At 39.5% G+C, this 14273-nt stretch overlaps 1 protein-coding gene across 1 annotated transcript in view; it reads right to left on the reverse strand.

Moving 5' to 3' along the window:
* Nucleotides 1-13460, reverse strand: part of LOC141438907 (transketolase-like protein 2) — a 25258-nt gene extending 11798 nt beyond the window's left edge. The window contains exons 1-5 of the mRNA XM_074102960.1: nt 13261-13460; nt 6793-6910; nt 5992-6209; nt 4322-4472; nt 1207-1434 (exon numbers count right to left, since the gene is read on the reverse strand). Coding sequence (XP_073959061.1) covers nt 1207-1434; nt 4322-4472; nt 5992-6209; nt 6793-6910; nt 13261-13358 — 813 coding nt within the window. The 5' untranslated portion in view covers nt 13359-13460. The remainder of the gene's footprint in view (nt 1-1206; nt 1435-4321; nt 4473-5991; nt 6210-6792; nt 6911-13260) is intronic.
* Between the last annotated feature and the right edge of the window lie 813 nt (nt 13461-14273).

Here is a 14273-nt window from a genome sequence, read left to right on the forward strand (position 1 = left end):
CATCAGAGCTCAGTCATTTATGAACTAGCTGTTGCCCGCGACTTAGTCCGCGTAGAATTCGTTTATCGGTGTCCCGTTCGAACTATGCAATTTTTCGGGATAAAAATTATCCCATGGTCTTCCCCGACACTCAAAATCGGTTCAGCGGCTTAGACGTGAAGAATTAACAAACAAACAAAAAGACTTCTCAAATGACTCATTTGCCAACTGTTTCATATGGGCGAACGTTTTTTTTTCCGAAATTGTAAACTATACAGGATATATTTCAGGACTATCATGTAGAACACTATGGGTTAGGTTACTTTGGTAACAATCCTGAAGTACCTACTTACAGTTAAAAAAAAATCGTTCATCCATATGAAACAGGATGGAAATTAATAATTTGGAAAAATATTTTCGGCTTAAAATTAGAGAACCACAGCAGCTTCAAAGACTCCCAGATAATCCAAAAATATAAACAACTGCAAATTCTCTGTCCATTGCTCAGTCAACACTTAGCGCCCCGCGGATTATTGCCAACACGTGCAATGTATTAAGTATAAAACTGCCGAAACGCCCTGCTGACTAGTTATTACTAGGGTTGGCACTAAAGCACTTTGATTTAAATCAAATTGTTCGATTTCTCATACAAACCAAAAAGTTAAATTTTAAATAAAAGATAGATAATGTACGTAAGTTTTCGGACAGACTGTTGCTGTTAGCCTCAGACGGCTTTTACAGCTTACCGGAGTGAGGGCGAGCTGTCAGATGGACCACTCAGCAAGGGGTACGTACTCGTACATACAGTCAAGGGCAAAAATATCGGCACGGCCAGTTGCAAAAATATGTATACACGGCCTTAATGTTAAGTGCATAAAGTCGTGTATACATATTTTTGTAACTTTGGCCGTGTCGATATCTTTGCGCTTGACTGTACATGTTAATCCAATCACATAGAATAGAAACACCAACTTTACAGCTTTTTCCGTTCCTAATCTGTTCCTGAGTTGAGTGTCCAAATCCATTGGTGGAAAACACTCTTTCGACTAATGCTGATGTTGCGATGCGATGGCCCCAAATAACTGTCTCAAAATTGGGTACTTATACATATTTTGTTTTGCGTATCTTCATATTTCTTAAAAAATCGAAAAATCAATAATTGATTTTTTGCAAAAAAAAAATGTTTTTTTCCAACCCTGGTTGATACCTGGAAACCTGGTTGATTACCTTGATAACCTTCTCTCCCTCGGCCCCCAGAGCCTTGCCGTGCCAGTTCTCCAGATCCTCGATGCCGGGGAACCCTTTTCCCTTGAAGGTCTTGGCGACGACCGCGGTGGGGCGGCCGCTGGTGGCGGCGGCCTCGTCGAAAGCCTTCACCAGCTCGGACACGTCGTGCCCGTCCACCACCAGCGAGTGGAAGCCGAAGGACTTCAGGCGAGCGTCGTACACTTCCACCTTGGGAGAAATCATCAATGTTAACAACCGGCCATGTCAAACTTAGGTCGAACGGCGTCTAAGCTTAAGTGGGACTGGGCTGGACATGTTTGCCGTATACCGGACGAGTTGTGGGTCCAGATAACCACCGAATGGACGTCCACGAACTCGAACCGGCGACCTGGCAGACTTAGATGGCGATGGCGGTAAAAACTTGACTAGTTCTTGAAAGACTGGCCCTTGTATGCAGAGTACAGCTGAGTTCATAAACTTGTTAGCAAAAATATCTGAACACGCTTCTAAGCCGTTCACAAGTTTATGAACTCGATTGTACAGAGAGCAGTACAAGTATCGGGGGACGCCTTTGCTCAGGAATTGGACAGAATAGGCTAATAATAATAATATGTCAAATTTGCGCCCCACAATAGACGAGCGGGGCACTAAGCAGTTTTAATTAAATCGTCATCCCAGCCGAGTATGAAAAGAGTTACGACAATGGACTTTATCTAACTAACCCTTTATCGAAAGGGATACAGGGTGGCTCATTTAGATCGGTCAGTATGGGAACGTCTGAAAGTGTAAGACATACGAAAATCTGTTCTTAAGAACCATGTCATCGATTTTAGCAACAAGAAAAACTGCATTCATACTTTAAAAAAAAAACTTGTACCCAGCTCGGGAATCGAACCCGGACGATTTGAAAAATAAAACTTGTAGGTATTATTAAAGAATAAGAAATACAATGCATTTTATTCATTCTATTAGATATCGTGTTTTACAGTAATATTTATTGCTTATGACCTACTTACTTCAAAACAACTGGGTTTGATTCCCATTCTGAGTACATTTTTTTAAATCTATGAATGCAGTTTTTCTTGTTACTAAAATTGATGATATGGTTCCTAAGAACAGATTTTTGTATGTCTTATAGTTTCACACTTTCCCATACTGACCGATCTAAATGAGCCACCCTGTATAAGTATGTACCAATGCTGAGTACAGGTCTCCTCTCAGACTGGGAGGGCTTGGGCTGTAGTTCCCACGTGGGCCTAGTGCCGATTGGGAATTCACTTTAGATGGTATTAATATTGGTCCAAATTCAAAATAGTCAATTCATGTGGACGATTTCCCATTTGTATTGAATGACAGTAAACGATTAAAAATAAGTATTGAATAGTTTGTTCGAGCGCTACTGGCCACAGCGCCCAACGGTGGGCGAGTGAGTACGACGCACGGTCACTCTGGCACCCACTTATTGCGATGCACAATATGTGCACCGCTTTATAGTAGAAAGGTGCAAATACAAAAAAAGTAATTATAGCACAGTTTGTCTACGAAAATTTTAGGCGATTGATGAATTTTCGCTTTTGTCCCTGTGCAATCACCAAATTCATTTAGAAAGTATTTGATATTACAGAATTTTGGTACAGGCGCCATCGTGAAGCCCACACACACTGACGACGGGTGCGGGTCGGCAGCAGGCCCGCGATGGGCGTATTTAAATAAATAAAAAATATCATGGGACAATTCACACCAATTGACCTAGTCTCAAAGTAAGCTTAGCAAAGCTTGTGTTATGGGTACTAAGCAACGGATAAATATAATTATATAGATAGATATCATACTTAAATACATATTAAACACCCAAGACCCGAGGACAAACATTCGAATTTTTCATACAAATATCTGCCCCGACACGGGAATCGAACATGAAGCTTCGTAGTCAGTTTCTCTAACCACTAGGCCATCCGGTCGTCATGGCGTTATCTAGACGATATCACACGGGCGCGGGACGGGATGTGCGCAGGCGCCGCGCCCGCCGCCCGTCACCCGTCGTCACAAACAGCGCGCGGGCCGAGCGCCAACGGGCGGTGTTTGTATCGCGCTGCCTTTTGTCAAAGGATGAGGACCGAAAATGTGGCCCGTCGCCGATCCGACCCGCTCTCTGTCTGAATACAACGAACCGCGCGGCTCACGCGTCGGAAACGACCAGACTCGCATTTTTTTTATCAAACTTGCATCCGTTCGAAGCCGCGTTTCGCTAGTACAGTCAAGTGCAAAAATATCTATTCGAACCGCTTACAAATATCGCACAACAACCCTCGTAAACATTTCTTGTGTAACAGAGTGATCAAGACATGGAACAAACTACCAGAACATGTAGTCTCAGCACTGAATGTGAACCAATTTAAGAACCGGCTCGACCAACACATTAACAATACAAAGAATACTTAACCAAGGAACAGCTAGATACAGGCACCTATCAGTTGCTTGCAACTGCCTGCCTGATAATTTTTATAATAATAATAATAATAATAATAATAATAAATATGTAACCACGACTGGGGCGTCGCCAAGTAAACCAAAAAAGTCCATAGCACCAAAGTTCATGTGCTCTCGACTCGACTTTACTGAATCACGTGCTAGGTTAGGACCTTTTCATAATCAATTTAGCTATTATATCTTTGGAAGATGTATGGGATGTCAATATGACATCACAAAGTTTCTACCCTGGTACGCGATTAATTTTTTTGACTGTACATATTTTGAAGGATTAAGTCCACAGATATAGATTACACTAGATTACGAAAATGCATCTACTTCGCGTGTCCGAACCCCGACCAAACGTCGGGGTTGGCCCCATACAAAGACTGACCGCTAACTGACTAATCATGACTAGTGACTGAATCGAGCCCCACGGCGCGGGCGGGCGGCGCATTTGAATCGATTTTGAGCAGACATCGGGGAATTCACATCGCTAATTCGCTCTCGACGTAACAGTACATATAAATAAGGGACACGGTTGGTTTTCATGCAGATTGAGGTGTTAGCGTTATCTAGTGTAATCTATATCTGTGATTTGTCCATGTTTTTGCAGTGGACTACTGGTAGAGCGCGTCAAACTCACGTGGTGCTGCAGCGAGGTGGGCTCGGACTGTCCGAGGCGGTTGACGTCCAGGACGACCACCAGGTTGTCCAGCTTGTAGTGGCTCGCGAAGTGCAGCGACTCCCAGACGCTGCCCTCCGCCGCCTCGCCGTCGCCCACGAGGCAGAACACCCTGCCGACGTTACATTTTTAATCCCCGACGCAAAAAGAGGGGTGTTATGTCTAGTGAGACAAAAAACGATAGCCCTCATTGTGGATGGCTAGCACTCCTGCAGCCTCCACTCGCCGAGACTCACGCAGATCATCTACAGCGCTTTCATTCTACCATGGTGCGGGTGACACTTAATGCACGTTTCGTTTTACTCAAAAAAAGTTGCTGCGGTCTAAATATATGAAAGTATATTTCAGTCGTAGCCTGAATATGACTGGCGTAAAATATTTGAACATAAAGAACTATGTTATACGAAATAAATTTAAGCTATCAGATTATATAATCAATTAATAAAATTCAAAGCACAATTAAGTGAAGAAACGTAATATGCATGTAACGTAACATGAGAGACTCGTTTAGTGATGGGACCTATGGATCTTAAGTTATATCGGTACTTATTAATTGGTAAGTAATGAATATTCTTGCAAACTCCGTTTAGCCTTACTTAATTGCAATTAATATTCCAACCTAGAATTTCACTAATATTCTCATCAAAATTAGTGTAATAATCGGATTAATGATGACATGAATTATGATTAAGATTTTAAGTTATTAGTTTTATCGACTCTAGTTTCGACACTTTGACTCTCTAGTCTTGTGATATTGACAGCTGTCACCCGCACCATGCTACAATAAAAGTACTGTAGGAGGCGCCTCGCGAATTTGGATGGGGCATCATATGTGTCAATCAACTTTTTAGTATAGCTGGTTGCCATGGCAACGTCTCCTGGGTCACTTAAAAATATGATTTTGTGAGATACAAATGCACTAAAATTTAGAAGTTTAGACAGCTTTAAGGCAATGAGGGCTATCGTTTTTTGTCTCACTAGATGGCGCACTGTTGCGTGAGGTTTTTAAGTATGGCTTTCAAAGTCTGTTATTACGGGCGTGAAAAAAAGTTTAGATTAAAATCATATTTAATACACCTTAAAACCGTACCATAAAAATATCGAGCATGCCACAGTGTTGCATAGTCCCCGTTTTGTTAGGAAAAAAGGGAGGGCAAAGGTTTCTGAAAGACAAAACTGTCTCAAAACTCAGACATTCATTGCCCCGTAACGCATAATTGCCATAATTAATTTCAGATATTGCAAAATATTCACAAAATTTGTTCTAATTATAAATAAACCCCGCGTTAGCTCACCCAAAAACTATGAGATTTGACATTTCGGAGACCTCCGGCTACACTAGCGCCTCTAGTGGCGAATTCATACGCGATAGCCCTCATTCCTTCGTGGCTCATCTAAGCATGTAATAGTAGTATAGTTACATTTTTCTAAACAAGTTTACGTATCACTGATGTTTCCTGAGGTACAGAATAACAACACTAAAATGATTGACCCATATATGAGGCGAAAATACAAACTGAAACATGGATGTACAGAAAACGAGACCAGCGGTGGGAATCGAAGCCAGGTCCTCAGCATTCCGTGCTGCGTGCCATTACCTGACGAGGACTGACAGGAGGGTGGGGGGTTACCTGTAGGGCGCCTGGTCGAAGTACTTCCCGACGTAGGCCATCCCGGCGGCGACGGCGAGCCCCTGTCCCAGCGAGCCGGTGCCGACGTCCACAAAGTTGAGTCGCGGCGTGGGGTGCCCCTCCAGGTCGTTGTCCAGCTTGCGCAGGTTTTGGAGCTCCGCCACGGGGAACAGCCCCGCCTCCGCCCACGCCGCGTACAGGATCGGGGCCGCGTGACCCTGCCCACCACATTTATTTATTTATTTGCCAATAAAAAATTACAGCATTACAGTAAAACCAATGCGCTGTAAAATTCTAATTATACTTGCAATAAAAACACACAAAAAGACATTAAAAACAAAAAGAAAGTTATTTAGGGATTTTTATTTCTTGCTTCCCTAAAGCGACAGAAGACCACGCCCTCTGGCCAGAAATCGGAGTGCAGGAACAGCTGGTTTTTTTTGCTCATGGGAAATTGGGATGCACCAAAAAAATAACCTATAGTTTTTTATTTTATTTTCGGAAATAATAGGATATTTTGAAAAAAAAATGAAAATGAAAAAATGATAATGATTAATTATCATTTTTCATTAAATTTTCATTTTTCAATAGGATATTTTAAGATACCATTTTCATAGATTTAGAATTTGGATGAGTATTTAATTTTTTGTATTTTTTTTACAAAATACGCTGGATGACGTCACAGCGAGACAGCCACGTTCCATTGCCTAGAAAACGATCGTTCTGACAAACATTACATTCGGACTTCCGATAAGTATGCGACCAGACAGATACGATACGTAACAGATAACTTGGACTGACCTTGGAGAGGATGAATCTGTCGGCGGAGGCGTCGCGCGGCGCTGAGATCTTGTAACGCATCGTGTGGAAGAACAACACGGACATTATCTCCGCCATTGACGCGCAGGACGTCGGGTGCCTGCGCACACGCATCACCATAAGCCAACATCATAAATACAAGGTAGGGTAAACAGCGGCGTCTTTAGCCCACGTAGCGCCCGTGTGCAATTATTACTTTAGCGCCATCTAGGAAGCGCGCGGCCAAAATGTAATAGGTACAAAATGCCGCGGCCGGCGCCACTAACACCTGCGCCCGTGTGCAACGCACACCCTGCACTATAGGTAAAGACGCCTTCGAGGGTAAATCGTCAATTACTAGCCACCGTTCAATAACTGGCCACCTTACGCTAAATGTGAATTCTGGGCACCTATAAATAGAATTCATTTTCACAAGCTTCTATTTGTTTACTTATTGATATAGCAACAGTGTTCACACAGGAAATTACATTAGATTTACAATGGTACTTATACTATATTATGTATTTAACACTAAGAATAGGTATATACAGCGCTCAACGTATATGTGAATAGATTAAATAGTATTTTAGATTACATTCAGTTAAATTTTACATTAAATAAAAGAAAAGAAAAATTTAAGTACCTACTCATAACAAGTGCTAGTTATTGTCGTCTTTGAAATGATTCAACAGTTTTTGTCTGAATGACGTGTATGAATCGTTGAAAATATCAATGTCATGTGTTTCGATTTCATTATGAAATATGTTCTCATTATAGGATTCAGGACACAGAATTTACCAAGATTGGTTCTGTGCTTTTCTGTAACGAAAATATTTAGTTTCACCTTCCCATTGTCTGTCTGACTGTAGTCAAATCTTGCAAGTTAAATTCGACCAACTTCTACTAGGCTTGAAATTTGGTATACTTATGTAAATTGCGTGACAACACAGTAATCTGGTAGTGACATCTGGTCAAGATCGTCATCGATTTGAAATTTGGTATGGAAATGTAGTTTGGGTGACAATGTAAGTGCCTACAAAAAGTACAGTCAGCAAAAAAAGCTTTTACTAAAATGAAATTTTTACCAAAAACTTATTTAGTATAAGGTGGCCAATAATTGAAGATTTACCCTATAAATAATATAAACATACTTGTGTCAGTTTGATTTAATACTTTGGTACAGTATCTTTCACAGTGCTCGTATGTAGTGTGGTGTGTAGTATGTAGTGATCGTAGGATGTCATTTACATCCTACCACATTCAAATCGTCCCCCCTTTTAAGAACTACAGTGCCACAGACAGACAAACAGACACACATAGCGGTCAAACTAATAACACCCCTCTTTTTGCGTCTGGGGTTAAAAAACAGGAATATTGACAAACTTTTGTATATTTATGTCTAATGTAGTGGGATTTATACGTATGTATGTATGTATGCATGTAAACTCTTTATTATACAAAAGAAAATTAACAAAATACAACTGACAAACTTTAAGATACTTGTACAAAGGCGGACTTATCCCTTTAAGGGATCTCTACCAGTCAACCTTTGAGTGGATGAGAGGAGAGGAGCAATACGTTAGGGTCCGACAAAGGGTGAGTTTAAGAGTTAAAATAATGAAGCTACTATACAGTGCTTTAAACAATATAATACATAAACTACAATATAAATAAATAAACTACTATACGTTATACGTTTTATATTAGGATGAAATACCTACTTGAATTTTCATTTTCCTTGCAATTAGCAATACATCAAGTTAATACTTATAATTTATTTTAACTCCATAACCGTTTGAGTTTGTGTGTCATTCATTATTCCCAAGAGCACCAACGCTCAGAGGGGAAAAAATAACGAATTAGTCATTCCACACGCTCCATTGTAAACTTTTATCCATTTATGGTTGTGTGCATTGTTTTGTATACATTTTATAATTGAAGATTCATCATCATCATCATCATCATCTCAGCCGTAGGACGTCCGCTGTTGGACATAGGCCTGCCCCATAGACCTCCAGTTGCTTCGGTTGGCAGCGGCTTTAACCAGGTCATCCGTCCATCTCGTTGGTGGACGTCCTACGCTGCTGTGTTTTATTCGTCTGGATGGCAAACGAGCAAGTGGGTGTCCTGATGGTAAGAGAACACCACCGCCCATAAACATCTGCAACACCCAGGGGTATTGCAGATGCGTTGCCAATCTAAGGCCTAAGATGGTATAACTCCTCACCTCAAGTGCCAGTAATTTCACCTCAATAGTTAGGTTTAGCCCACAAAATTTATACCATTCAGACTGAAAATCAAAATGTTATATACAAGTTTTGTTTTTTACGAAAAATCTCTTCAAGCAACTGATAAGAAGCAAACTACATGCGCTACATACGCTAAAACGCCTGGACGCTCTTAAATGAAAATTAGTATGCAGATAGCTGATTTTTTTGGAATTACACGTAGACTATTCTTATCCCGATATTCCCATGGAACTGCGATGTCCGTAATAGACCGCATGTAAAATATCAAGTCTAGAAACAAGAAATTTTCAATGGCGACCATAATTTAAATCGGGTATGATTTTATTAATCACCTTAAAAATGCATTTTCGGCGACCTAATAAATAATATTTGTTCCTAAAATAGTAGATCTGTCACCTAAATTTAATCACCGAATAATATTAAAATGGTTACCTAAATATTATTTAAAAATTACTCGGAAATAATATTCATCATCAAATAATTATATTGGGTTCCAAAATAATTATTGTGTCACTAAAACTGAATCACCAAACAATATAGAAATGGCTTCCTAAAAATTAATTATAATCACTGGAAAATAAAATTTATCATCAAATAATTGAACTGAAATTTGACGATATAATATGATACAATGCAATAACTGTTTATTGCACACCAACACATAGCAAGCAGTAAAGAAAACAGGTATAGGCAGCCTTATCGCTTCAGAGCGATCTCTTCCAGGCAACCTTTACAATGATATTACAAATGATAATGACGATAATGATATACAATGAATGAAATAATAATAATTATCCTCTAACAAATTACACCAATTGACCCAGCCCCAAAATAAGCAGTTTGTTCTGTACTAAACAACGGGTACACATACATACGTACATATACACTTAAATACATACAAACATCCAAGACTCAAGTACCTACCAGGGATGTTACGGAGCTCCGATTACGTTTTCCTTAAGTCCCGTTAAAGTTCCGGTTCTGTTACTTTTTAAACGGAAGTTATATCGGATGTCAATGCCTAGCGCGGCGGCGGGACATGAGCGGCGACATCAAAAACAAACAGAGGGCTAATCATGTAACGTTTCGTAAGTTTTTGTATGCGAAAACTATATTTGATTGTGATCGCGAAAGTCAGAAACGTTACGCAATAGACCCTCAAGTTTAGTAGACCCACACTCTCGTCCACCTAACACTCTGGCTCCCATTCTGGTTCTGGTTCTGTTTTCAGTTCTGATTCCGTTTCTGGTTTCGATAAACTACATTGAAAACCTCTGAGTTTTTCGAAATTCATGTGCGGAATTACATTAGAAATTTACCACGAGCTTTGCGGTGAAGGAAAACATCGTGAGGAAACCTGCACAAACCTGCGAAGCGATTCAATGGTGCGTGCGAAGTTCCCAATCCGCACTGGGCCGCGTGGGAACTATGGCCCAAGCCCTCTCGTTCTGAGAGGAGGCCTGTGCCCAGCAGTGGGACGTATATAGGCTGGGATGATGATGACATTGAAAACATCTGGTTCCGCTTTCGGTTCCGATAAAATCATTGCTACATCACTGGTATGTATTTGTACAAAATAAAGAAACATAACTGCCATAGATGAGCTTATCCTTTTAAGGGATCTCTACCAGTCAATCTTATCAAGTGGACAAGAGGAGTATTTAATAAGAGACCCTCAAAGAGTGACTTTTGCGGAAAGCACAAGACCGGTCTGAGTGGAGAGCCTTGGGGGAGGCCTATGTCCAGCAGTGGACGTCTTTCGGCTGACATGATGATGATGATGATGAAAGAGTGACTATAAAACTTCTCATTAGTCATGTGGTTAAATAATGTGATTTACCAGTAATGTCCAAGTTTCATTGTAAACACTTTATTGTACAGTCAAAGAAACTGAATCGTGTAGTGGATGGAACTTATGTGCTTATGAGCTCACATTGAATTGTTCCTTATTCATCTCTTTTGCCAGATTTTCAATATCAAATGAAATTATGCAATTACCCTGACTACTTTTGTATTTAATATTTAAAAGGAATCTTACTTTCTGATAAATACTGGTTTACTGCATGATAGATTTGATTATATATAGATAATTTCGACGAAATAAAAATACAACGAATGAGGAATGCAACAAAACAGGAATACGACAAATTAGAAACAATTTATGATTGGTTATTTGGAGTCTTTTTGTATTTTTTATTTCAACTCCAAATTTGTTACTTTTACGGGTATCCGTGAAACCATATCGAAAATACAAACTGAGACATGGATGCACAGAAAAACAAGAAAAGCGCTGGTCTCTTTTTCTGGTTTTTCTGTGCATCCATGTCTCAGTTTGTATTTTCGATATAAACAATTTGACATTCCATACATCTGCCAAACAAATCATAGCGAAATTGATTATGAAAAAGTCCCTCCCTAGAACACAATTCAGTTTCAGATAATGGGTTAAAATCTAGGCTCGCAGATGCAGATGCACATGAGATCTGAGTTTGAAATAATTTATAATTTTACTAGCCTGTTACCCACAACTCCGTCCACGTAGAATTCGGTTTTCACTGTCCCGCAGGACCTTTGAATTTTCCAGGATAAAAACTATCCTATGTCCTTCCCCGGGACTCAAACTATCTGTATACCGAATTTCATCTAAATCGGTTCAGCGGTTTAGACGTGATGAAGTAACAAACAAAGAAACAGACTTACAAACTTTTGCATTTGTTATATTAAGTGGGAAGTGGGATAAACATACTTAAATTTTTATTCATGATCAAACAATGTCAAATTATTTGAATAAGTTCTTATCACTGACAAGATGCATGCTTGTATCTCAGGTTCAAGGTTACATACAATCTACATACAATCACCAAATCAATGACATGCTAAGGTCATCCAAATACCAGACATGTCAGCTGTGGATGATATATTGTCATTACACCAGTTATAAAGACATATAGTATGTAACAACTAAGGAAAAAGTACCAAGACAATCTTATATACCTATCAAAAAAAAAAACACTGGTTCTTACAACCAAACGTGTTTGACAACCAAATATTGCTGTGCCATTGATGTAGAGTTATAAATAATTTTGACTAGGTATACTTTGAAAAAATCTTGTATATAGATACAACAACAAAATTGCTGATTGAATCAGTTCATGAAGTCGACTGAAAAATTGATTTAGTGACTAAATACAAGACGTGTTCAAATAATTTTGGAATATTTCAATACATAGATGATTAAATTGTTATGACTTAGCACTCCTGTAAATATTATAGGGATTTTTTAATCGAGGTTAGCTATGTATCAAATTGATGTTTAAAGTGTTCCACATCAGATGTGACTACACTTTGAATCACTTGGAATCAGTCTTAACCAACCCAACAACCTAGAGGCCCAAATGGTGTACCACAGTGCCCTGGGACTGGAGGTGGTGGGTAAGTACCCAAGGGTGCTGCGTGGGGATCCTGTTAACCCAATAACCTCCTAAAACATTCTGGAAGAGTTTGAAAAGAAGTTCATATTGATTCCAAGTTTCATCCACCATTCATGCTGATTTACATAAGGGTTGTGGTAAATTTCAAATGTAATTTGTCACATGAATTTCAAAAAATTCAGAGGTGTGAGCCGGGACTTGACAACTACAATCACAAACTTCTGTTTGCGAGGCCATCAGTCAAACCACTAGTCCCCCATGGCTACAACAATCATATCATAAAGATTAAAAAATAATAATAGGTAGGTATGCAACTGACATAAGCTACAGCACTGATTTTCATCAGAGATAGTTACAATGACACAGCAAACTGCGATAACCGATGTGATGTAATGTAAGAGACCGGGGCGGCCTTGAGGCCCATGGTAAGACCACGTGGTCCTATCCTAACCTCTCCAAACCTAACAATGTATGCCAACAACTATGATGCCCATAAAAAACGGGTCAAAAGTCCACCGGAATACCGCTGTGTGCGCTAACCGGCCTTCTAAACTCATTAACATCGCATTTTAAACGCCGGTACGCGTCAATCGTAATCAAAAAGCAAAATTATTCCGTTTTTTTGTCGATAAAAATACGTGACAATAAAGGGAATCTATGTTCATAAGCAACTTGTCTATGTAATAACTGGATTTGTTTGATTCTAATGGGATTTAAATGCATCCCTAACCTTCATTAGACCTTCAAAATAGCGGCTCAACAAGCGGTGACGCTCGAGGTTAGACACTCACCCAGATTTTGACGCATTTGTGGCGACGATGCTGTCGATCCTCAGTTTGTTCGCGATGTCCTTGAGGGCCTGGATGTCTACGTTCTTGTCACCCTTCATTTTGAATGGAATGTTTATCCCAATTTAATAAGACACCACGTTGTTTGCTAGCCGTTCGACCACACGACGCGCGATTCAATGGAGAAGTGTCAAGTGTTGTGACGTTTAGTTTGTTTTTAAAAGCACGGCGCTAAGGAAGGGTGCTGCGCTTGAATAACAAAGTTAGACTCGTGATGATTTCATTTTAGATTTCCACTCAATTGAAATATTTTTAATTGATTGAGTGAGATTTCTGCATTATCTTTTAGTTATTAGATTGGAAACTAACTCAATAAGATAAAAACAAAAGACGAAACAATTATCGCCATCTACAGTTTAACTTTTAAACTAAACTCAAAAGTTCCACTACTCGTCAATAGATGGCAATATAATAGACAATTTTCTCTTAGACTTGAAATAAATACACTTCTAAATCATTTTTAGCGATACATAGGTAGCAATAATTAATATTATGGAATAAAATACCTTCAACACTTTATAAACTTTTTGCTAACAGTTGTTTCCGGACATTTAGTTTTGCTTATATTTTAGCATAAGCAGTGATTGATGGTAACAAGAACACTGACCATAGTGGGCGACGGGCGACGCAATAAAAACTAAATGAGCGAAGTTTTGGCGGCAAAAAGTGACGTGCGCCATCTTGCCATGGCGAGAGCGACATTATCACAACCTATTTGTATCGATATTTTATTAATTTTATCATGTTATGGGCAGTTTGGACACTTTGATTTTTAACCGACCTACGAACTATCTTTCTAATGTTAAAAATATTGTCTCTAGGTTGATCGAAGCTCTAGGTACCTACTTTGTTTGTTGTAAAAAAAAAATGTCAACCCTAACTACGGCCCAAGCCCTTCCGTTCTAAGAGGAGGCCGGTGCTCAGCAGTGGAACAAATTAGTGGGCTGGGTTGATAT

Source organism: Choristoneura fumiferana, chromosome 20 (genome assembly GCF_025370935.1).
Source record: "Choristoneura fumiferana chromosome 20, NRCan_CFum_1, whole genome shotgun sequence".
NCBI lineage: Eukaryota > Metazoa > Arthropoda > Insecta > Lepidoptera > Tortricidae > Choristoneura > Choristoneura fumiferana.